Consider the following 24,803-nt stretch of genomic DNA (forward strand, 5'->3'; position numbering starts at 1 on the left):
ACCTTCAGTGAGTCACTCACCCACTCTGTGCCTTGATTTCTTCCCCTGTAATAGAAGTTAATGAGGGTGCCTGAGGCACAGAGAGAGGATCCAAGGAAGAATCTCTTTTAATTTCAGGGCCACAGGGTCACAGTCTTCTGTCCATCCTTCGGGTCACTGTCCAGAGAGGAGAACACACCTTCCCTTCAGCCCCACCCATCCCTCCAGCCTCAGACCCACGCCCCCATCCAGCAGCCAACCCCACCTAACCCCACCTCCATTTCTCCAACCAGGAAATGGAGGCTCAGAAAGGTGAAGTGACAGGATCCAGCTGAGGCTTCCCCGGGTCAGAAGCCCTGTCCCAGCTTCCACCAGCTGTGTGACCTTGCTTGAGTCACTCATCTCCCCATGCCTCCTTTTTCTCACCTGTGAAATGGGGGTACCAATGGAGCATGCGTGCCAGGTAGTGTGGCTTTGCTGGCATAATCCCCACGGACCACTTGGAGGGGGCCTGGATCAAACAAGGGCTCTGGACGCGTCAGCTGCTGTCGCACTAGCAGGGACAGGTCTCCTCTGATTCCCCAACTGGGAACACGGATGGCCTAACAGACCAACAGACCAACTTTTCTCTCTTTTTCTGGACCCCTGCCAGGAGTCATTGCTGTGCCCACTTAACAGAAGTGGAGCCTGAGTCCAGGAAACTCCAGGGGTGAGTCACTCTTCCTGCCGCTGGGGGATCCAAGGGCGTCACCAGGGAAGAAAGAGGGTTGTTGTTTTGTTTTTGTTTTTGTTTTTTTCAGATAACATCCCAGAGCACCAGAGTCCAGCCTACGCTAGGGGCAGCCCATCTGAGCGGAGACAGAGGGATAGGACTCGGCGCCAGAAGCCCCCGGGGGCGGGGGGGAGGGGTCAAGACAGGGGACTGGCCAGGTCGGGGGTGGGGGGGAGACTTCGAGGTCGCCCAGACCGCACCGCCAACGCACCCCACCCGGCTCCGCATAAGCTGCGCATATGCAGCCTCCCACACCCGGCGCGCACGGCCAGGAGCGCAGCCCTCGCAGAGACTCGCAGACAGATCCCATCCCCGCGTGTCTGTCAAAACCCGCTTTACCCCGGCGGGGAGGGAGGCAGCCCCTGCGGTCCCCGGAGCTGCCGGCTAGGATCCAGCTTCCTCTCCGCGCCGCCTGGGGCCAGTCTGCTCGTCGGTAAAATGGGCAGCAAAGGCCGCCACGCGGGGCTGCTACTCCATTCGACTCTGGTCTCAGGTCGGCGGGCGTTCCCGCCGTCTGTCCCCAATCAGGCCCAGAGTGAAGACTAGGCCATTGAATTCTTTCCTGCACCCCTGGGGCGGCGCTCGAGGCCTTGTGAGCCAGGCGTTCCGGGCCGATTCGGAAGCCGAGAGAGGCGTAGTGACACACTAGACGTCACCACCTGGAGAGGCAGAACCCGATTCCAGCCCTCAGGTTGGAGTCGACTGCCCCAATTGCCTTTTGGAGTCTCCAGAGGGGGCGGGCGGGCGCGCGCACGCGCGCGCACACACAAACACACACACCGCTTTGAAATTCGTCTCTCTTAATTACTTATAATGGATGTTTAATGCTGCAAGTGCCAAGCATCTCACAGAGCACTTCATTTCATACCCATAATAATAGGAAGAGATTACCACGATTCTACACTTTACTACAGGGAAAGTGAGACTCAGAGAGGTTAAGTAACTTCTCCAAGGTCACACAGCTAATGAGTACCAAAACCAGGATTCCTACAACCAGATGGTCTGACTCCGGCTGGCGATCCATCAATGTCCTAACGCTGAGTAGCTGGCTACTTCTCAAAGCACCGCCTTCTCGGTGGGGGAGCAGGGTGCAGTGCAGGGGGGGGGGCGGGAGTGCTGTGCTGGGGGACTGGATGGACATCCCAGATCTTTGGCCTGGGTTCAGCCCAGCGAGAGCAGGCTTCGGATCTGATTCCTGGGAAGGCGTGCTAAGTCTCTTCGGAAGCAGGAGAAGGCGGTGTGCAGAAAGGGGTGGGAATGGAGTGGGGGGTGGTCTCCAGACGAGGAGCCCCAAGAGGAGAAAGGAAAGTTGAAGTCACCCAGGGTTCAGGTAAGGGAGCTCCCGGGCGTTCCCTCTGGCGATTCTAGCAGCCTTCAAGTAAAAGCTCTGCGACTGAAGCTTGACTCGTGCACAGGCATGAACCTCTGGCCCGCTGTCCACGCAGTGTGCCAGCCCCTCCCCCACCCGTTGTGCCCGGAGGTGCCCATCTTGCTCCTGTGTCCGCTCATCTGCCCAGTCTGAGTGCCTTCAAGTGGCTTTGATAGGCCTCTGCCTGGAGTCTCTTGCTGTGGCTGGCTGTCCGTAACTTCTCGGGGTTCATCTGGCTCCAATCAATGTCTCTCTCGCACCAAGATTCCATGTGCCTCTGGGTGTCGCCAGGTTCTGGGGGACAGAACTTCAGTAGGGACGTCGAAGGGTGGCGCCTTGCCATTGTACGTTCGCCTCTACCAACTGCAGCTGTGTAATTACCGGGATGTGTGGGCTCACGGTGGGTGTGTGGGGGTGTGTGTTAGTTCTGTGTGTTCGGAGTGTGCAGCATACGTTGATCTTGTGTGGTTGGGTGTCTGTGGGTTGTGCGTGTATGCGTGTTACATTGCATTTGTGGGAGAGGTGTTGTCTGAGTGTGCGAACATGTTGGCTGTGTGTGTATGCGCTGGGCGCGTATGGCTGGTGGTGTGCGCTGGTTGTGCGCGTGCGTCTGTGTGTGCGCGCGCGCTGGCTGGATGTGTGTTGGGTGTCTGTCTTGTTGTACACGTGTTGCATGTGTTGTGTTAGATGTGTGTGTTGCAGTGTTCGTTGGTGCGTGGCGTATGCGATGGTGATGACGACGGCGCGCGTGCGTAATAGCTGCGTCTCGGAGGAAGCGCTTCAGGCCCCAGCGCGCAGAGAGCCGGGAGCTGGAGGCTCGCGGGGCCGCGGGAGGGCGCTGTGCGGGAGGCCAGCGGGTGCGGCCAGAGGGTCACCCCAGGCCTGGAGCAGGGCTGTTGTGCGAGGCGGGAGTGGAAACTGTCGAGTGGAACGAAAGGAAATCCGAGGGTCTGAAGTGGGGATTCCGCGTGCGCTGGAGATTGGACACTCGGTGGCCGTGGGCAGGGGACAGTGAAGGTGTTTCCCAGGAGCGGCCGGAGTCGTGGCTGGGGGAGTGTCCCGGCCCCGCCGCCGTGCGAGCTGCTGGGAGGGCGGGGACGGAGCCGGGGAGGCCGCGCGGCCCCGGGGGCCCGGCCAGGCCGGCGCCAGCCGCCAAGTTGAAAGGCGGCCGCAACCTCTCCTCGCCGCTTCCCATTGCGCTCCCGAGGGCTCCAGGCGGGGCGTAGGGCGGGCTCACCTCGGGGCCGCGGGTCACTAAGGGGGGCATCCTTCGGTAGGGGACCCCGCCAGCCTCACGGCCCGGAGCTGGCTTCGCACTTGAATTCCCCCGCCTCCCGAGTGATTGTCTCCCCTGGGCCTCCTGCGCGACCTGGGCCTTCAATCCCGGGATCAACGAGCGGAGAAAAGGACCCAAAAACAAGGCGCGCCTGGCGCGAGCTCCCCGCCCCTTCCCCGGCCTCGCGGAGCCGCGACCGCCCCCGCCGACCCACACGGAGCGAGAGCGCCCCAGGCCCCCTGCCGCGGAGAGCTCTCTCCTACCTGGGGCCTCCCGCCACCGGCCTTGGGGCCGTTGGGTCCAGCGGCGTGGTCAGAAGCTGAGTTTGCAGATCGAGGCTTTGTTTCCTCCCCAACGAACCGAAAATGCCTTCACAGCTCGCGGGGCAGGTGGGAAGCCCCTTTGTTCCCCAAGGGACGGGGCTTGCTCGCGGCCAGAGCGCGAAGGAGTTAAATTCGTGGTTCCCGGGGCCGGTTGGCCAGCGATACGCGCTCTTCGCAGACCGTTTCCAGCCCCAAAGAGCCATTCGGGCCCTGGGTGACCCTCAAGGAGAGAGGGCAGGGCAGTGTGGGGAAAGCGTAGACACCGCAGTGTGATCTGTGTTCGAATCCCTCCTCTATCCTTTATGGGCTGTGTGACCTTGGGAAAACACGTCACCTCTCTGGACTGCTGTCCACTCCCTTGTAAAACAATCCCCTAAGGTTTGGGGCAGGCGGCGCTGTCGGGAATTCCTCTGGGCGCCGTAGGTGGTGACTCCGAGTGAACGATCTGATGTTTTCTGCCAAAGGAGGAAACTGATCCGTAAAGGACCAGGCCTGGGAACCCCCTGTCCACTCTGTCCTCGCTCGAAAAACAAGCAACTTAGTTCAGACGACTGAAAGAGAAGCGGTGCCTGGAGCCCCGCCTCCAATTCCCACCAGACCTGGCTGAATGGGACTCGGGGTCCTCACCCCACACCAGGGCACCGCTCCGATCCGGCAAACATTTATTGGGCACCTTCTGTGTGCATGCTCTATTGAGAGAGGGAATTCAGAAATAAAAAGTGGGGAAAGAAAGAGCTAGACGGAAAGAAACAAAAAATGGGAAAACGAGGGGATGCGGGAGTGGAAGGAAACCCGGACCCAGACCGGCAACTCGGCGGGTGGAGGCGCGCGCGGAGGCGGGCGCGAGCCGGGGGGTCCCAGGGCGGCCACCTCCTCCCACCCTCTGAGGTGCCGGGTGGGGGAAGGGGGCGCGCCCGCATGGCCTGCAGCTACCGCCTCTCTGGAGCCGGGGCGCGTCTGCAGAGCGCGAGCCGTCGCTCATTACTGCAATTATGTTGCTGTAAGTTTGCCTCGACCCTAAATTGCCAAACTTCGAGGAGCCAGGAGGCCCGGGAGTCTGAGCCAGAAACACCTGATCCTGCCCCACCATTCCCCTACCCGCACCAGAGGAAAAGACTAGTTCCCGGCTGTGCTGGGAACTGAGAAAAAGTTCAGATCCAGCCCCTATTTCCCCAGGAGCCCTCTCCCGCGTGGGGGCGGGGGGAGGGTTGGTTGTTGCGTTCCCAGAATCCTGGGAGTGGGGAAGGCTTTCCAGGCCCATTTTGCAGATGAGAAAACTGAGGAACGAAGACATGGAGTATCTTCCTTCTCCAAAGTCAGGCAAAGTAAGTGGCAGGACTGGGATGAATCACACCGGCTTGTCTGACTTCAAGTTCAATACTATCCCCAGGACAGGAGAATCACGAGAAGTGTTCCAGGAAGGAACCTGGAATAGGTGTAGGAGGCAGTGTCCTTCGCTGCATCGCTGTCGGGTTGCTTAGTTAGAGAGGGGAGGCAAAAACAACCCCCTTCTGCGTCTGCCGGAAGGAAGCAGCGATGTACCTCAGCCCGCAAGCGCCTTCCAAGGACTGCTTGAGTCTGAGACCTTTTTAGGTCTAACCGCCCTCTCGTGGGGACAAGGAGGGCCAGATGCAGGTTCTGACCACACTTCTGAGAGCCCAGAAGCCGGGCTCCCCCAGTCTGTCTGGCGCGTCGGAACTGCACTCCACAGCAAGCTTGTTTTCTTCTCTTCGGGAGGGGAGTTGTGGCATGTTCACACTGCAGCCCCAGCCTCGGGGTCCGAAGGGACTGGAGGACCCGAGAACCAGGGTACCCCGGAACTTGCCGGGCGAACGCTCACAGCCCGCCCCGGGTGCGTGCGCGCAACCCTGTGCGCCCTTGGAAACGCTAGGCAGAGCTCCGGCGCCTGGGGCTAGAAACAGCGCAGCGGGTCCTAACTCGGTTTCCACTCTGCGCCAAGGCCTCCATTCGTGGAGACGTCCGCCCTCCCCACGTCCAACGCCAGATACTTTGCGTTCTAACAACCGCTGACCTGCTGGCTTGCGGTGTCAAGGGCTCGCCGCAAAGGCGGCCTGGGGCTGTCCTGCGTGGAGTCTGGAGGGCTTAGCCCGGGGAGGGGGGCGCACGCAGATCTGGTGAGCATTAAACCCGGCCCCCCTCAGACTAGAAACAGAACAGAGAGGTGCCTGGAACATAGTAGGCTCCGTTTACTACGAGGTCATTTTCTGCTATCAACATCCTTGGAGCATTCACCCCAGAAGGCTAAACCTGGCGCTCGGTCAACAACATTCTCCTGGAAGCCTGAATTTAACCCACTATGTAAAAGAAAAACGGAGTTTGTGGGAGTTTGGAGGCAGGGCTCATGCAAAGGACACGCCAAGGTGGGAAGTGTGTTGTCGCCTTGGGTTTTCAGTAAAGTGTTTTGTGTTTAGGGGTCCTCATAGGGGCTGTGAAGGAGTTCACGTTCTGGCGGCTCCAAATTAGATCCACAAACCGGGTCTACACCAGCGCAGCGGCGATTTAGAGAAGGAAAGCCGTACCTCCGCCCCCCACCTGGCCTCCTGTGGGAAAAACAGGTTTGCGGGGGTGGGAATTGTCTGGATTAGCTGTCTGCAGTCATCAAACCATTTGGGTGATTCGCTTTGTTTTCACAGACAGGTTAAAAGGGAAGAAAAAAGAAAGAGTCGGTTATGGGTCGCCTGAGCAAGTGTCGATTTCAGCTTAAAGTGAATTGGAAAATTGAGCCTAATTATCGTAGGTAATTGCTTCAATTCTCCACTTGACTTTGCGAGCGCAGATCTGTCCTGTGTGTTCAAAAAGACACCCCCCTCTGTCCCTGAATAGTGTGATCACCTCTGAAAGGCCGTAGAGTAAAACTACCGTCGAACTGAAAAGCAATTGCCCATGTGCAGAAATGGCAAGATGTAAAATTCAGAGAAAACCCTAAGTCAATAAAGAGATCATTTCTTGTAGCTTAAAATTAATTTATTTAACAAATATAGCTATAATATAAATGATAATAAAATTTCAAATATACAGTATATTACACACCATCCCTTCCAAAGGGATTCTTGAGTCACACAAACGTACTGTTAAATAGAAACAGGATTTTTAAATTTTATTTTACAATTTCTTCTGATACTGGTGAGAGGGGTCCCTTCAACCTACCTTGGCAACGCATCTGTGTGTCCCCCCTCCCCGCACCGAAAACAAACGTTCTGCTGTTGCAAGTTCTCAGAAGTTTTTCGAAGGAAGGACCTGGGGGGGTGGGGGGGGCGGGGAGGTCCATCTCCCCAGGATGCTCTTCTCTTTCTCTTCAAATGTTCGTATTTCCAAAACCTTCAGACAGGAGTTTTGGGTTTTTTTTTTCCTGTTTTTCGCGCCCGGTGTCAGGACAGGAGGCAGCGACAGCAAGACCGGCCGCTGGTGCCTGTCCAACCACTAACTCGGCTGAGGACCCTTGGGGAACTTAACCTCTCACCCCAGTTTCTCCACCGATAACACAAAGGGTGGGGCGAGATTCTAGAGGAGGGTTAAGGGGCCCTTCCAGCCACGTCTGGGGAGGGGATCAGACTTCGGAGAGTGAAGGCGGGGAGCAGCCAAGGATGCACCGGAGCGGGTTGGGGGTGAAAGGGGAAGGAGCCGGGCGCTGCCGCGAACAGGGGAGCTCGCTGCGGGGAAGGTGGCTCCTGCCGCTTTGCAGAAGACGGGGGTGGGGAGGGGGCCTGGAGGAATGGCCGATGCCTCAGGCTGGGACCCTCTATGTCAGGTGGTACATGCTGTAGCCCACATGGGCGGTGTAGAGTCCCACGGGCGCGACCGGCAGCGCGGCGCGCTGGAAGGGGCCCGAGGCACCGTAGAGCGAGGCGCCCGCCGCGGCCGCGACCGCCGCGGGGCCACCGAGCGGGAAGGACAGGCCGAAGGCCGCCGGGGGCAGCATGGGCTTGGCGGCCATCTTCAGCTTTTCCAGCTCGGCCTCCTGCAGTCTCTTGGCCTTGGCGCGGCGGTTCTGGAACCAGATCTTCACCTGCGTCTCGGTGAGGCTGAGCGAGCTGGAGAACTCGGCGCGCTCGGCGATGGACAGGTACTGCTTCTGGCGGAACTTGCGCTCCAGCGCCAGCAGCTGCGCGGTGGTGAAGGGCGTCCTCGGCTTGCGGTTGGTCTTGTGCTTGCGCAGGGTGCAGGCCGGGGGGCTCAGCCGCCCTAGGGGGCCGGGAGAAAGGCAGCGGGTTGAGAGAGCGGCGCGGGCAGCGTTACCTGCCCACCAAGCAGGAATAGTGCTCAGTAACAATACCAGGTATGCATCTCCGTGGGGCACCTCGGTGCCAAGTACTGGGAGAGACACTTGGAAAAGATTTTCTCCAACTGCCACCCCCGCAGGGTGGAGGTCCTGTCCACTTCTTGCAAATGAAGAAAACAAAGATTCCGGGTGAAACGCGCCTGCCAGTTCAAGGCCAGAACTTAAGTGGGAACGGGTGGAATGCTTTGGCGCTAGATGGATGCTTCCGAGGGCCTTCTGCGGCCAGCCTCCCCCCACCATGGCCCAAGCTGGTACCCTAGGTGTTAACAAGGTTGATGAAACAGGCAGAGAGGCCCTACACCAAACCCAAGATCACATCTAGTTTTATTGTGTTGGGTGAATGTGTACCTGTGCCTCACCGAGCGTTCAGTGCTAGGCTAGGCCCAGATCTCTTTCCCTTGGAAGAGCATATTCCCCACAGGGGTTGAAAGGCGGCCCCAGGGAAAGGCAGGCGGAGCAAAGCCTGCTGTCAGGCGGTCAGCAAGGTCGCCCTGTGGCCATATCTCGAATACACGAAGTGCCAAGGGGAGGGGGTGCATCTTTTGATGGTCTCAATGGTCTCTGGACTCTGCCACGCCCAGCTCCTTGGCCCTCTGGTCACACACAAATAGGGGCGAGCGGGAGGGGGGCTGCAATCCTTTCTCCTCCACCTGGGTCTCAGTCCACGGAGATCGACGGTGCCCAGCTTTTTCTTATGGCATCAGAATATACCTCAAAGATGGGCGGTAAGCCAGCACCCCGGCAGAGGGCTCCCGTAGGTCTGAGACTGAGTCCCCCGGGCCAGTGAACCCCGGCCACACAGGGCCGTTGTGGCCAGATGAAATGTAGAACCAATGATTCCCAGGACAACGGGGATCTCAACGACTTTGGGGTCGCAGGGAGGCCCTAACCGAATTCCCAAGTCCTGGAAAGGATGCTTTGCCTACTCAGCAGCTCCCCTGGGGGGTGGGGGGAATGAGCTCAAGTAGAGAATGTTTCACCATGCGGGTTTTGCCTATGTATGCATTTCTTTCTCGTTTTTTGTTTTTGTTTTTTTAAATGATCCTTTGGGTTCGCAGACCACCAGGATATGAGTCAAACGAAATCTTGTGTTAACATCCCTTCTTCGTCCCTGCTCCAGGCCATTGAGAGTCCGGGAAGCGGTTGGCCCCAGACTCGCTTTCCGCCAGGCCGCCCGAGGGGCGGGCGCCTAGGGAAACGTCAATCCCTCCGGCAGCGACAGCCTAGCCCGGGGCCACCTTCTCCAGCCATTAGGCCCAGGGAGGGGCTGGCCTTTCAAAGAAGTTTAATCCCCAGATAAAAATCATTCCTCAGCATCACGCCATTGAATTCGGGTTGCTATTATGCCGCGCAAAATAATCGGAGGAAGCGAGGAAAACTTGGGAATTTCCCGTGCTCCTGAAATATCTCCGAGCGTGTTTGCTGGGCAGAGAAGCCGGGGGGCCGTGAGGCCTCGGAACGACCCCGAACGCGCCTTTGGCTGGCTGGAGTCCGCTTCAGGGGCCCTGTCGGGCGGCGTTTGGGAGCTAGCTTCCCACCGCCACGGAGGGGACGCCTCCCACTAATCGACTTGGCGCCCCGCCCCCTCCACTGGACCTGAGTGCCCCCTCCCATAATTGAACCGTCCACGGTGAGCACCAAGAAACTTGAAGGGGGAAGGGGGGAATTTTTGCAAGAGGTTCAGAACCTCAGGGCAGAGAAGTACTTTAATGGGGGGGGGGGGCAGTCTTCTATGAGAAAGTGAAACTCTGAGCACAGGGAAGATGTCCGCACCACTTGGACCCACCCGGGGGGATAAGGCGAAGCAGCAGAGCATAGGGGCAGATAGGGAAGTGGGGACTCCGAGGAGTCTTTTGATGGGAGCAGGAGGGGAGGGTGCCCAGACAACGTGTCCTGCAAGTTAACTGCCCCCCCCCGCCCCCGCGCAGCGTCGCCTGGCCAAGGCGAGGAGTCGGCGAAAGTGGACCGAGAGCTGGCCTTCAGGGAGGCCTCTGCGCCTCCTGCTGATGAGGGTGCGGAGAGTGGTAACCCCCTGGCCGCCCCGCCAACAGATCTGCAGCCTGGGCTCCAGGTACCAGGCTGCAGGTACGCCGCTGCTGGAGACAGGCCGGCGCCGGCTGCAGGCCTGGCGCCCTCGGGTCCCGCACCCCCGCCCGCGCCCTCCCCCCGCCGCCTGGGTTCTGGCTACTTACTGGCCGGGGGCGGGGAGAAGCGGGGATTCTGCATCCACGGGGTCCTCTCGGGCTTCTCGGGACTCTCGGCTTTGACAAGCGCATCTTCGGGCAGCTTGAGAAGTCCTCCCACCGAGAAATGGCCCAGCGGCCGCGGCGAAGACGGCGCGTCCGGGGCTCCCAGAGACCCCGGCCGGGCGCCCAGGGGCTGCGCGGAGCCGCCCGCCGCCTGTGCGCCCTCGGAGGCCACCAGGGCGCTCTCCTTGGCCCCGGGCTTCCTGTGGTCGGCCATGAGCGCCTCCACGCTGAAGGGCAGGAGCGAGGGGGACGCTTTGGGCTTGGCCCCCTCCTCGTCTGCGCCCATGGCGGGCGCCGGGGCCGCCGCGGCGCTGGGGGCCTGGCTCCCGCCTCCCCCCGCCGGCTTGCCGAAGGCGGAGTCCTCCACTTTGACACCGAGTGGCAAAGAAGTCATGTCAGCAGCCGGGGCCATGCAGAGCCGGGCCCCCCTCCAGCCGCAGCACGGGCCAGCCGCCGGGCATGGGCTTCGGGCGGGCTGGAGCGCGGCCGGCCTCTGGCAGCGCCCGGGGCCCTGGCCGGGCGGGCCCTCGCGCGCGCGCCTCCCGCCCCTCCCCAGAAGGCCGGCTCCGCGCCCGGGGCCTGGTTCTCCGCTGGCGCCGCGGCGCAGGCCGACTTCCCGGGCGCGCTCGCCGGCTCCGGGTCGGGCCGCAGCTCCCCAGAGAACTTGTTAATAAGGCGAGGCCGGCGCCGCGCGAGCCAATCAGCGCGCGAGGGGGCGGGCCCGGCGCCGGCCATTGGGCCGCGCTCCGGCGGACGGGCCCCGGGGCGCCCTGCGCCGCGGGGCGCGCGGGACCGGGCCGGGCCCGGGAGGGCAGAGGAGGGGAGGGGGCGCCGGAGAAACTTTCCTCCGCGCCGCAGCCGGGGCCGCGCGTCTCTCCCCCGGCCCTGGTGGGTCTCTATTTTTTTCTGCGTTCCTGGGGGACTTTCCCAGCTCTCGCCCCATCTCTTCTGCCCTCCCCCCCTTCCCTTCCTTCATCGCCCCCCTCTCTCTCCCACGCCTCCCTTTCCCCCCAACTCCTTTCCTGTTTCCATCAGGGCTTCCTTCACCTTTCTGTTCAGCCTGCTGCTGTGTCTGTTTCTCTACCCCCTCCGCTATCGGCCTCGCGCCCTCTCCACCGTGATCATTTCAGATGAGTCATTGCAGACATCTTCTTTTACAGTTAACAAAAAATCTGGATGTTTGTGTGTTCTAGTAGAGAGTAAGGTTGTTAATTTCTTTTTTTAAAGCGCCTCTATTTTCTCCCTCTGTGTTAATCTTCGAAACTTTACCTCTGCGTAAAAGTGGGCCTTTGTCTCTCTCTGGGCGCCCGACTGAAGTTCGCCTAAAGCGGCCCCTCTCCTGTGGCGCTCGAGATGCTAAGAGTAAGAACACATCATATTATCCGGGGTCGTTCATCGATTTTCATTCACGATGTGTACTTTTCCCCGCGGTGAACTTCCCTGGAAGCATGACAACACCTATCCCGGCGGCCAGCTGGGGGAAAGGAGCCGCCGGGTCCTTTCGATACAGAACTTATTGAAATAAAACCAGCAGAAACGTCAACAAAACACTGATCTGGCCTTAACGTGACCTCGACGCGTTCGCGGAAACAATAACACGGCGCTGTCTCTGGGTCGCGGATGGCACAGGACCGGGGAGGCACCTTTGTGGGCGGGGGGTCAGCGGACACAGAGATCCCTCCTGGGAAGGGTCCTGGGTACCAGGGCTTGAGAACTTTTATTTTGCCAGTTTCGGAGGAAACGTGACTATTTTTTTTTTCTGCAAAAAAAATGGAGCAAAATGAGTTGAAAGTGTGGGGAGATATAAGATCTATGCAAAGTCGGGCTGGGGCTCAGCAGTTTTCTTCGCCTCCTCTTTATGGCCTCTTATCCCCGGGCGCAGGCCGGCGACTCCCGGGGAGCCAGCGCGGTGATTGGCGGCTCACGGGGACCCGCCATTGATGACTGCGGGGTTCTAATCTCCAGGAAACACAAGGGGCTGCCGTGGCCATTTAGGGGTAATTATCCGAGCGCGGAGGGACAGTGAATTCCCTCGCCTTTTAACTGGGCGCAATAAAAGCTGTAGATTAGGGGCGTCCAGATTAAGGAAAATGAATTGCTAGAGCGGGAACTTTATTACCCTGACGGCGTCCGGGGTCTGGCGGGAGGGGTCGGGCCGCGGGCGCCAGGGTGAACGGCAGCCTCACATCTGTCCATAGGCTCCAGAGATATGTTCAGGCCTTGGGCGGGGGGGGGGGGGGGGGGGGGGGGGGGGGGAGGTGAGGAATACTCGCATCTGTGAAATTTACGCGGCGTTTCCAGACTCCTTACTTGTCCGAGGCTGCAACACGAGCATTAGGCAGGGGTTGGGGCCTCCAGCTCGCTCGGGCCCAGCTGCACCCACAAGGCCTATCTTAACCTCCCGGTACCGCGGGCCCAGGGGCAGGACGAATAGATTCCTGCCACCAGGCAGCAGAACCGAGGCCCGGGAGGTATGATGCAGATGCAAGGAGACGAGGCTGGCACTCAGCTGAGGCTGACACTCAGCAAGGCTGTAGGCCGAACGGGGGGCCAGCATCCCAGCCCAGACCGCGAACTTCTATGGCCTGCGTTTTCAACTTAGCTGTCGCTGGAACGACACCCTACAGTCGAGCCAGAATCTCCCTCTGCGCTGGGGGTCGATGGGCAGAGGAAACCGAGGCCCCTTGGTTTGAGGTCACCATTTCGACAGACAGCAGCGTGGCTTTTCGGTGGGGCTTGCGCTGTCCCGCCGTCATCTCCCATCTCCGAATGTCCGACTCTCAGATCACTTGGCGAATCTGCCCTAAGAACGTCCTCCGTAGAAAAATGCACAACAGTAAAATCAACTTCATGGGGATGGGGCGGGGCGGGGGGAGGCTCTGGACGCTCCTGAAGTCCGCCAGCCGAGAACCTCAGCCTCAGGGCGGAGCAGGGGCTCGAACCCCGAGAGTGCGGCCGCGGACGCAGAGGGGTGTCCGGGCCGGCTCCCGCGGCGGCGCAGCGAGGCCCGGCGCGGGCCCGGGGCCGGCCAGCCGGGCGGCGGGAGAAGGGCCGCATCTCTAATTGCGGGGATAAACAATCTGTCACGATCCCTCAGCGCGCCTAATAGGCAGACGAGGATGTTGTTTTTAGGCGCCAGCGGCGGCCCGATCAAAGGCAGCAGCCGGCGCAGGGGCCCTTGAAGTCGCGCCCCCGCCTCCCGGGAGCAGACCGCCTGCGCCCGCAGCCCCCGGCCCCGCCGCCCTCCCCTAGGCATCCCGAGCCCGTCCGGAACCCCAGGGTATCTTTTTGGGTTCGCACTGGGTTTTGGCCTGCTCTCGCCGGACGGGGCGGGTTAGCTGGGTGCAAGCGTTGCAAGAGAGAAGCGTGTGCCCGAAGAGGGAAGGGGGTTCCGAGGAGGCTCCACGCGGAGCCCGTGCTGCGAATTGCGCGCGCGGCTCTTGCACGGATCTGCCTTTGAACTGCAAGGGGGAGAACGATGCCCCCCGGTCTCGGAGAAGGGGGTTCGAGGAAAGGAAACGTGTACGTGTGTCTCTCCGAGCTGGTTGAGCCCGCGGGTGGAGAGGCGCAAGTTTGGGGGCGGCGAGGAGCGTTTTCTGCGTTTCTATCCGTCTGGGCCTCTCCGGATTTCCCGATTGGAGGGTTTCTCGAGCTGGACGGGGCCAGGGGGGCTGCGCCTGTTATCTCGCCGCCAGCACGGCCCCCCCCCCCAGGCGCTTCCACCCCGACATTTCTTCGCGCGGCCGCAGCCGCCGAGAAAGCCGGGCTGTAATTCATGCCTGGCAAGGGCAGGGCTGGCCCGGCAGATAACGCCCGGGGACGGCGCTCGGCGGGCATCCCCTGGCGCAGCGCTCCCTCCCCTCGCGCCCGGCTGCGTCCTCCTCCGTGCGGGGCTCTCTGTCCCCCAACAAAGCACCTCGGGCGGGCTTGGGATCCCAAAGACGGATTGACTGCCCCGCGTCTGCTCTCTGGGCAACTGAACCGGGAATGGGTTTGGTCTTTTTCCTCCAAAAGCCTGTTTTAGGAGGGTGTGCGGCGGCGGCGGCAGGGTGGTGTTTTTGAACTCCCCCTTCGTAGGGAAAGACTAGTTTTTAGAGGGGTCCCATCTTGAAGAGCGCTGTCAGCATCTGGGTATCACCGCAAGCACTGGAAGAGCCTGCCGGCTGGCCCCTCACTCGGGCATTCGTTGTCGCCTCCGTCGGGTTTTTGTTCACGCCCCTCCCCCCTTCCAATGCATTTTGTGGCCTCGACCCAGGAATCCCGCGTGCATTTTAAAAAATGTGCAGCTCAGTGGGATCCCCCGGCAATTAGCGAGCCCCAAACAGTCCTCTTTAATAGAATGAATGTGCTATGAAAACCGATTACCCGGAACGATTTATTTTGGTGGGAATTCACCAATCTCCAGGAGGGCTGGGGAGGGGGAGAGAGAGGAGGTATTTTGTCCTGAGGTGGGGAGGAGGGGGGGAGGTTGACGGGTAGACAGAAAGCACGACCTCGGGATTCCCCAACGTGAGCAGGGGGCCTCCCAATCCCGCGCCTTCCAGTCTTTCGGCCTCGCCGCCCAGAAGTGGAGGCTGCGAGTCAGAGGTTTGGGAATCTGTCCGGGAATCTCTGTCGGTTTCCTTCGGGAGAATTTCACAGCTTTCCAGGGAAAAACTCGGAAGAGCTGAGGACTCCAGGGAGTCTTCAGCTACTGGCTGAGTATCCACAGCACGGATCCAAATCAAAATTGGGCAGAGCTTATGATTTTAAGAGTTTAGGGGCCCTTCTCTAACGCAAAGTAAAAAAAAAAAAAAAAAACCCAACAACAACAAAAAGCTACTCGTAAAAAATGTCTGGTCCTTCTTGCTAATTCCTCTGCCTCAAGTGGGCCCAACTCGTGCGCTGCAAGGAGTCTGACTGCCCGCTTCTTACCCCCTTCCCGCCCCTCCCCCCTTGCTGCTTTCCTCTGGCTCAGGCTGGGGCTTCCTTGTGTCTTTAAGTTCGGAAGCGGGAGAGGGGGCCTGGATCCGCGGGGGAGAGAGGGGCCCCCTTTCAAATGGCCCAAATTAATGTGATCGCGACATGAGGGTGCACTTGGGGAAGATGAAAGCGGAGGCCGGCCGGCTCCTCCTAGAGCTCTATAATTATAGATAATATATCCCATTTCAAAGCAATTAGACCAATCAGGCGTAACGAACCACTTTGCTGCCGACGAATAACAAAGGCGCACGGTTATTTAAGCCTGGAGATGTCAGGCAGACCCCGAGGCTCCAGGGGCCGACCAAACCTCTTCCGTGCCGGCTCTGCCCGCCCGAGGAGGCTCGCCCCGCTCCCCCGCCAGGCTCTGCCCAGCCCGCTGACGGCCCCACCTCTGTTCCGGCAAGGGCCGGGAGGGGCAGGGGACTGGAGGGAAGGAATGTGAAAAAGAAAACTGACTTATACTGAGCTGGGTGTCAGGCCTGTCGTCAAAGGTTTTGCAAACTTTATCCGGTTTAATCCTCTCTATCCGCGGAGATGGGCTTTATTAGGGGCTCCCCCCTCCCCACTTCCGCATGAGAAAACAGGATCAGAGAGGGAAAGTGGCTTGCCCAGGGTCACACAGCGAGTTAGTGGTGGCGCTGGGATCCGGACGCAGGTGGGTCTGAACCCCCCCCCCCCCCAAATCCGCTCCTTACACTGCAGGGAGCCGTCTCTCTCACTGCGCTTTCAAGAGACGAAATGAAGGCGTTGAAATCCGGCGGAGGCCAGCAGTTTTTGATGGAACCGCCTTCTAGTCCCGCCCCCAACCCACAAAATGGGTGTTGGGTTCAGCACTTAGCACACGTCGCGCCTGCTCCTCCCCTCCCCTTGCCCACCACCTACTTGGGAGTCTCGAAGACTCTCCAGTTTTTCGATGAAATTTATCAAATGCCGAGGATAACACAAGCGCGAACGGCGAGAGGCGTCACCAGCCCGAGGCTAAGGACCGGTTTTTCCGAGCCTCGGTTTATCCGCTTTAAAAATGGGTACGCTGCGCCGCGCTCAGATACAGTGAGCTCGCCCGCAGCCGCTGGCCGGCCGCACGGCCGGCTCGCTCGGCGGCAGGGCCCCGGCGCTGCGCGCACTTGGCATCGAGGGGGCTGGGCCTGCGGGAGAATGCGGGGTACGTCCCGCAGGGTAGGGGAGGCCCGAGGGGCCTGTGTGGGCGGGGAACCTCGGGTTTCACCCCAGCTCCGCAACCCCGGGGACAGGGCGGGGAAGAGCCGCACGGGGATGGAGACGGGCGGGAAGGCAGGGGCGCCCGGGCAGAAGGAAACAGAACACAGCGGTGGGTGCAGCGGAGCCTCCCGCGGTCCGGGCACTAGTGACGGAAATGGAAAGCGGACAAGAGCCGCGGAGGGGAGTCTAGGGAGTGGCCTTGAAAATGTGCCCCCCACTCGCCTACCACGAGGGCACCCCAAGGACTTCGTGGGAGGTGCCTCCTCTGTGAAGAGGGGTGGGGGGTGAGGTTGGGGAGCCTGAGCCCCTCTCACCGCCGTTCCCACCCCTTTCCCCTTTCTCTGCTCTCTCCCCGTGGGGTCCTGACTTCTGACACTCCTTGCCTGCATCCTGCCTCCCTCCGTCTCTCTCTGTCTCTCTGTCTCTCCCTTTCTCTCTCAGATGGGTCTCTCTTGGAAGCCCCTACCTCTGATCTCTGCCTGTGCTGTCTCTCTCCATTGCAGGCTCTCTTTTCTCCACTGTCTGCCTGTCCCTTTCTTGGGGTCTCTCTCGCCTCCCCCTCCCTCCTCCCGGCCATGATTCCGTTAGAATTACCGTCCTCAAGTCACCCAGGAGCTAACGCCACTCCAGCCAGTTCTTTCTGCACAGAGTGTCTGAGTCCTGGAGCGGCCATTCCCACCTCCGGGAACAGTGGGAAGTGCCCCTCCCCTGCCCCGGCTCCTGTCTCTCACGCCAGTAACCCCAGCTACTAACTTCTCCTCTGAGCCTCAGTTTCCACATCTGAACTGCGGGCTGCACAGTGTACCCTCTCCCCAGTTTCATAGGGAGGATAGGAAAGGCGTGTGACACAGGTGGAGAGGCTGTTGGCTCTGCTCTGGATCGGGACCCCCGGAGGGACACCTAGGCCCTACCCCAGCTGGCTTGTTCCTCCTGCCTGGGCTCCCCCCTAGAAAGTTCTCAGAAGGAAATGATTCCTCCCCACCCCCCACCCCCAGAGTTTTGATCCTTTGACATTGTCTATGCACTAAACCTCAACCATCCGGAAAAGACAGCCGCTGGCCTATGCCCTATACTCCCCTCCCTCCCTTCAGGCCTCCAAGATCCTGGAGCCTCCCTGTGAGCTTCAACCTGGATGTTTACCCCACAAAGGGGCCTGGGGTGCTCAGCACCTTCCTGAGTGGAGTGTAAGGCTCAGGGAGGTAGAGTCCAGGAACCCTCCAGCCCGCAGTAAGCGTTCCATCAGTGTGCAATGGAACATTCGTGGGGCACAGATGGGGAGACTGAGGCTGAGACGGACAGAAGTGGCACTAAAACACAGGTTCCCCAACCCTAACCCAGTGCTCATCCTTCCCCGGCTCCCGGGAAGGTCAGGAAACCTGGTGTCTCATCGGGGCCAGCGGCTTGCACCTTGTGAGGACTCCGATGCAAGACTATAAAGCGCCATGCACCCTGCCCCACGCTGGTTCCTAGAAGTCCAGGGCGCGTCTGGCCTGCGTCTCCGGTGAGGGCCTGGGACACAGGCTCGGAGTCTTGGGGCAGGGTTCGGTTATTACTGGAGCTGGGGGGTGGGGTGGGGGGTGGTGAGGCGGTGGATGCTGGAGCCGACCCACCCCGACCAAGCACCGACTGTGTGCTGTTTCAAATGCATCACCACAATTAACTTCTCACAACAGTCCCCGAGGTGGGCATCCCATTTTCCAGATGAGAAAACTGAGATTCTGAAAACTGAAGTCGCTTGCTTCAGGCCGCGCACCTGGGCAGCCTGGACACCAGGGCCGGAACCGGCGAGCGCTAGGGCGCGGTTTCCACTGCGCCGCGCGTTCAGGGAAGGGTGGGAATGTTTGGTGTCCCTCTCCCAGACTCTGGCCTGGGGTACGCGGGCGGGCCATGGAGGTCGTCAAGGCCGGAGGCTTTGATTCAGTTCTGTTTTCCGCCACCTCCGGCGGGTTTGGTGCGCGATTGCCCGGGCCCCACGGGCGTCCCTCGACCCGCGGGGGCGGGGTCACGGCTCCTGCAAAGCCACGTCCCTCCGGATCTGGGGACCCAGGCCCCGCCTGCCAGGGACACCGGCGAAGGACGGCGCCTGCCTGGACCCCAGTTGCTGCGTCGGTGGAAGGAACTTCGTTTTTGCGGTGCTTCCTGAGACTGTATGAAGACGGCCTGAGTCCAAGGAAACTGGAAAACTGAGGAGCTGAACGCCGGGATGGGGACTAAGTCCTGCTATTCGTAGTTGACGTGTATTGACAATTGCAGTCGCCAAGCACTGTTCTGAGCACTTAAGTACCTTGATGCTTTTAATTCTGGCAGCAACTCTCTTTTTATCCCTAGTTTACATATGGGGAAACAGGGGTTAAATAGTTTACGCGAGCAAACACCAACATAAAGCCATGAAGAGTTCTAAAATTTCTCCTGGCACCCCAGGAGATTTTCAGCGCGCCCCACGGCTTGGACGTATCCCAGTTTGGAGACCCCTGCCCTCGACTCCCTGAAAGGGCAGAGAAGGGTGCAAAGCCTTGCCCATCCAGGGGGCGTGGTGCTTCCGGGGGCCCCTGTTCTGATGCCCGTGAGCGTGCGTCGGTCCGGCTCCCCAGAGCAAGCTTGTGTGGGCCTCCGAGGCTTGCACCGGCCCGGCTTAAAGAGGGGACAATTGAGAAGAAAGGTGAAGGGATGACTAGCAGGTGACAGCAAACCTTCAGCGCCAGCCAGACTCCCAGCGCAGAGCACCGCACATCTGGCCCCAGGGCCAGAGCTGAACCTTGGGGTCAAGGGTAAAGACAGTCCATCTTAGTGCTGATCAAATGGTTCTTGAATGACTTATAATTTTTTAACGTTTATTTATCTTTGAGAGAGACAGAGCGCGAGCAGGGGAGGGGCAGAGAGAGAGGGAGAGCAGAATCCGAGGCAGGCTCCAGGCTCCCAGCTGTCAGCACAGAGCCCGAAGAAGGGCTCGAACTCACGGCGCGGGTGGGGCCTTCGGGTGCTGGAAGGAGGCGGCTCACCAGGCCCCACCCGTGTCTCAAGACTGAATTTCCCTCCCGGGGCCTTTCTAGGGGAGGAGAATTATTCACCCAACAGCCTCCTCCGCAACTTCTCAGGCAGGAGCGAGCCAGCTCTCAGGCGGCACCGCCCCAGCCCGTGGCTCCCCCAGCCAGGGGTGCACGACGGCCCCACCTGAAGGGGACCCTTTCCATCCCTGGGGAGACCTCCTATCTGATGGAAAGGTGGGCCCCTGGCCGCAGCCCAATTAAGTGAAAATAGATCCGGCCTTATCAGGTTCGGGGGCAGTCCATGGCGGTGGTCCCACGGCGGCCCCGGAGGGTCGCTGTCTGTTTGATTTTCCTGCTCAGACACACTTGTTTAAACAGACCCCTCAGGGCCTCCAGTAACCTGAGCCAGCCGGGAGCGTGATTGCCAGGTAAGGGGAGGCTGGCTCGGATTGGGGGTCGGCAGGGGAGGCGGGGGGCGGGGATGGGTGAGGGGGGGCGCAGGGAGAGAAGCAGGAGGCCACCTTTGGAGCCTGGAGGACTCTCCTCCACAGGGTGCTCCCTGAGGAGTTACTGACCCTCTCCAGCCTACCTTGCGCCTTAAGGGTGAGGATTTGTTGAATAAGAACCCCTCTCAAGTGTTCAGAGCTTCCTGACACGGGCTCGATGTGAGAGTCCAGGCGCCTGGACAGCCTGTTATTGACATCACAGGGCACCGGGCCCCAGGCCGTAATGCTGTGCCCTTTTAAGGAGATGAGGAAGCCGGGTCCAGAGAGGTCCAGGGACTTAGATGGGCCAGTGTCTGGAGACAGCATCCCAAACCAGCATTGTGCCCCCAAAGCCGGTGTCCTTTGGCACCCCCCCACCTGCGCAGTGGAGAGAGGGGCTCAGAGCAGTGGAGGTGGGGCCGTGGAGCCATCAAAACCCTTAGCAGGGCATGTCGGGCTGCTCCTGAGGTGCCCCCCTTCTCCCCACATCGCCCCACCTTCCCTCCTTTTCCCCTCGCTCCTCCCCTGAAACCTGGCGCACTCCTACAGCCCGGGCTCCTCCAAGCTATCCAAACACTCCTGCCTCCTCAGGGTGCTGTTCCCGATGCCCGCTATTCTCTCTTCCCCCAGACACCCACATGGCTCCGTCCCTCACTTCCTCTGGGGTCCCTGCAGCAATGTCACTTCCTCACAGAAGTCTTCCCCGACCAGACCACGTTCTCCAAGGCACAGAATTCTTCCCCAGACAATCACTCCCTCTGTCCTTATTTTTCTCCATAGCACGCATTGCCATTCAACATTTGATTTATGTCCCTTTACTTGTTTGTTCTGTCTCCTCCCTCCTCCCCCTTTCAAATTCAGCCCCTCAGGGCAAATGGTTGTTTTGCTCATGGCTATCTCTCCAGCACTGAGCCCAGGGCCCAACACAGAGCAGGTGCTCAGGAAATACTTTTGAATGACTGAATAAATCTCCCACACACTCACTGTGACTTTAGGCAAGTTGCTGGCTTCATGCCTCAGTTTCCTCATCTGTATGAGATGGGCCTCGTGAGTCTACTCAGCTTATATTGTGAGAAATAAACAGGGAATGCATGTGAGGTGCTTGGCATGGTGCGGGGCACTTAGGAAGCCTGCAGTAAAACTTGTTTTCTGAGTAGAAGAGCTCACTGGGCCTTCCAGAAGAGCCCTGTCCCGCATAGAGTGATGTCACAAACACAGCCATGGTGACAGATTTTTATAGCACATTCCAGAAGATACAGCCACTTTCTAGCTCATACTTTATCTGAGCCTTGCAGTGGCTGTGAGCTGACCAGGAGATGTTTGATTCTTTCTTTCTTTTTTTTTTTTTTTTCTCCTAGATGGAAGGCCGAGGCCCAGAGAAGTCAAGAAACTTGTCCAGATGCTGCACAGCCTGGGAGCACTTTCGCATTCCCGAGATGGCTCTCCTGGCCTTGCCCCAACCCATCCAGAGGCTGGCAGCCTGTGGGCCACTATCCTTGGACCAGCCAGGTGGAGGGCGATGAACTAGTTCAGGAGAGGATGGCGGCGAGCACGGAGGCAGGGGGGTGGGAAGGGGGCAGATTGTACAGGGTGCGCGTGCCAGGGAAGTGACCCCTGCCTGCCTTCTGGTATTCCCAGACGCTCTGCACTTTTGGTCGGAGGGCAGCATGGGACAGTTTGGGCCTTCCAAGGACTCCATTTCACCAGCAATAACAGTCATTACAGCTGCCTTCTCAAGCTCTCATTATCTTGTGTTTACAACCCTTCCAGAAAAACAAAAGCCAGCCCAGCAACACCCCCCCCACCCCCCCCGCACGTCAAAGGCAGGGGCCTTAGTTCTGCTTTCTGAGTGCAGACAGAAAAACCTCCCTGAGACTCTCCTGGGGTTGGGAAATGATTCTTCTGGATGCACTGTGAGGTCACTATCCTGAAGGGCAAATTTGGAAGAATTCTTTGGGCTGACCTTGAGACTTGACCCTCAGGGTGCAAATCTGCCTTAAGCACTTTAATTGTCTCAATGAATGTGTCCAACAACGCTTAAACCCAGGCACCATTCGCCCATTTAACAGATGAGAAAACAGAGGCACTGAGAGGCTGTGGTCCTAGGCGAGGGGCTTAGTGGACTGTGTGTGCTTCTGACCTCAGACACGAGAATATTAATGGCGTAATGAGCACCACCAGGAGGCTTGTACAGGCTCTTCACTCACACCATCTCACTGAATCCCTCCTGGCCACATGGGGTTTTGTGCTGTGCTCTCCATTCCAGGGCTGGGCCAGATCACAAGGGGACATGTAACTGGCCCAAGGTCACTCAGCTGCTGGAGGCTGAGAGAGGATTTGAACCTCGCAAGGGAGTCTCCTCAAAGGAAGTTGACACTTCGGTTGGAAGACCAGAGGAGACATCATGCAGCAAAAAAACCGAAAGGAAACAAATGCTTTTTGGCAGGAAAAGCCCCCGTGATTGTTCCCTCTGCACATGTGCATGGACATCAAAGGTGAGGACAGTAGGTCGCTCTGCTCAGCTGGTGCGTCTGAGGCAGAATTGGTCTCAAATACCAAGCCAGCCCTGGGTCTCAGCTGGGGAGGGAGCCAGATGAAAGGGAGAGGAGGGGGAGGGAGGGGAGAGCAGAGGAGGAAATGAGGGGGCATCAAAGGGCCCTTCCTCCTGCTCTGCCAGGTTTGCTGTCCACGTGCGAGGCCCAGGGTGGGTTGGGGATCTTCAAAGAGGAGCCTTCGAGGAGCCCAACCATCCTCTACTGGAAGCCAGCGCTTTCCTGAGCGGAGACTCAGGGCTTCTGATGAGAATTGGAAAAAAAAGTAGAAACCCTGCTACAGAATGCCAGCGAATAAGTAAGCCCATCAATTCTGCTGACACTTCTCAGCCTTGATGCCATTGGCTCTTCACCTCCGACCTGTGAGGTGGCGTCGCAGTCCCTATTTCTGGAAGACGGTTAATTAGGGACTTGCTGAAAGTCACTCAGCAGAGCAGCCTTCCCACTGTCCACGAAGGTCCCTGCGACTCCGTGGGGTTGAGCCCCACGGCCTGGGACTTTGAACTTAGGCACTCCTATTAGGACACGTGATCATCTCCGAGGCCAGCATAGGCAGGACCACAGAATGGATGGCCTAAAACCGAAATATGTCTTCTCCCGGTTCAAGAGGCTAGACTTCCAAGGTCAAGGTGTCTGGGGGCCGTGCTTTCTTTCTCTGGGGAAAATCCTCCCTCCTCTGATCCTGGCTTCAGTGCTCTGCCGGGGTGTCATCTGGTCCTTACGTGTCCTCCCCATCTTCCCCCTGCGTGTCTGTCCAAATTTCTCTCTTTTCATCAGGACCCCAGCCATATTGGATTAAGATCCCACCTGATTTGCATATGACCTCGTCTTAACTTGATTACTTCTGCAAAGATGCTATTTCCAAATAAAGTCCCGCTTGCTGGTACGGGGGAGTGAGGGACAGTTAGGACTTCGGCATATCTTTGAGGGCAACCCACAACAGAGCCCCATTCCCCCCAGGGAGCTCTGGGGCGCTGCTGGACACCCAGGCTCTGAGAGCAGCCAGCTCCCAGCAGAATGACGGCAGTAACAGCTCACAGGACTCACGGCTCCTTGAGATGACGACACGGCACCATCACCACCTTTGGCAAAGCTGTCGCATGATTCTGTGCAGTAGCTGGACAGGAATCCTTACGCCCCTTTTAGAGATGAGGAAACTGATGTTTATGAGGGTTCCGTAACATAGTGCCTGACTCCAAAACCAGGGTTGGGGCGGGCAGGCAAGGGTTAAGGCTGAGGCTGGGCAGGTCCAGGCCCTGCTGACTCACTGGGCATTAATACTGCTGCTTGCTGTGGCCACTGTCACTTGCCTGGGAGCTGATTAAGATGTCACAGAGGATTATGATGTCAGGTGCAAGAATCACGCTCCAGGAGGGGTGACTGCTGGGCCGGGAGGGAGGTTACCCTAGCAACGGAGATGGGACATCCATGCAGAGCAGCGGCACAGAGTGGTAGGCTGGGCACGGGGTTCGGGTCACCCTGTCCTGGGGCGGGTGTGAATTCTGACCCCCTCGGCTCCACAGCTGGGTGACCTTGGGTGCAGCAACTCCCCTTCCTGAACGTCCTGTTCCTCATTGACACGATGGAGGAGAATGTTCTATCCCAGTGTGCAGATCACTAGGACAACCAAAGAAAGCCCCCTGGCCTCCACAAGTATGTGCCAAATGGCGGTCCCCAGGGAGCCCGCGCAGGCATTAGCTCCAGAGCTGGGGCCCAGGCCTGGGCAGGCTTGCCAGAGGTGGCAAAGAAATGGTACCAAGCCACCTTTCCGCCAAGAGCTGAGGCCGCTCCTGGCTTTGGCCAGTGGGAGATTAGCCCCTCTTCCCCATCCCCTGGACCCTCTGCTCAAATAGTGCCGACCACAACACATGCTCACTGCCTGCTCACTTGTGACTTTCCCTGTTTTACCACGAAGCCTGCTTCTTTAGATCCCTAGGGCCAGCATAATGCTAGATAAATGTTTGAATAAATGAAGGGGAAATGAGAGTGTTTCCTCAACTTTCCCTTTTATGCCTCAGAACAAATTTCTCTGTCTTTGAGGAAGAAATATTCCTCCACTTCTGCAAAGCTGTCCCGTCTTAGTGCCGTTAATTCTAATCCTTTATATTTCCAAGTACTGACTTTCATTTATCTACCCAACCACTCAGCCATCTACCCACCCAGCTATTCAGCCACCTATCCTTCCACCATCCATCCATCCATCCATCCATCCATCCATCCATCCATCCATCCTTCTGTCATCCACCCACCCATCATCCATCCACTCTTCCATCCGTCTATCCATCCACCCATCCTTCCATACATCCATCTATCCATCTACCCACACTTCCA

The 24,803-nt window shown here is 59.1% G+C and overlaps 1 protein-coding gene across 1 annotated transcript; it reads right to left on the reverse strand.

Moving 5' to 3' along the window:
• Window positions 1-7,078: 7,078 nt before the first annotated feature.
• On the reverse strand, window positions 7,079-10,895 carry MSX1 (msh homeobox 1). Its single transcript, XM_039248987.1, has 2 exons — window positions 10,212-10,895; window positions 7,079-7,922 (listed from the first exon to the last, which is right to left on the reverse strand). Exons 1-2 carry the CDS (start codon window positions 10,678-10,680, stop codon window positions 7,480-7,482), a joined length of 912 nt encoding a protein of 303 aa, XP_039104918.1. The 5' UTR covers window positions 10,681-10,895; the 3' UTR covers window positions 7,079-7,479.
• Between the last annotated feature and the right edge of the window lie 13,908 nt (window positions 10,896-24,803).

Source organism: Hyaena hyaena, unplaced genomic scaffold, assembly GCF_003009895.1.
Source record: "Hyaena hyaena isolate Hyena2069 unplaced genomic scaffold, ASM300989v1 scaffold_328, whole genome shotgun sequence".
Lineage (NCBI taxonomy): Eukaryota > Metazoa > Chordata > Mammalia > Carnivora > Hyaenidae > Hyaena > Hyaena hyaena.

Excerpts from the sequence above, each read along its gene's own strand:
- MSX1 (XM_039248987.1), bottom strand. The coding sequence starts at position 10,680 with ATGGCCCCGGCTGCTGACATGACTTCTTTGCCACTCGGTGTCAAAGTG. Across the intron at positions 7,923-10,211 it reads CTTCTCCCCGCCCCCGGCCA|GGCGGCTGAGCCCCCCGGCC; the intron begins GTAAGTAGCCAG and ends CCGGCCCCCTAG.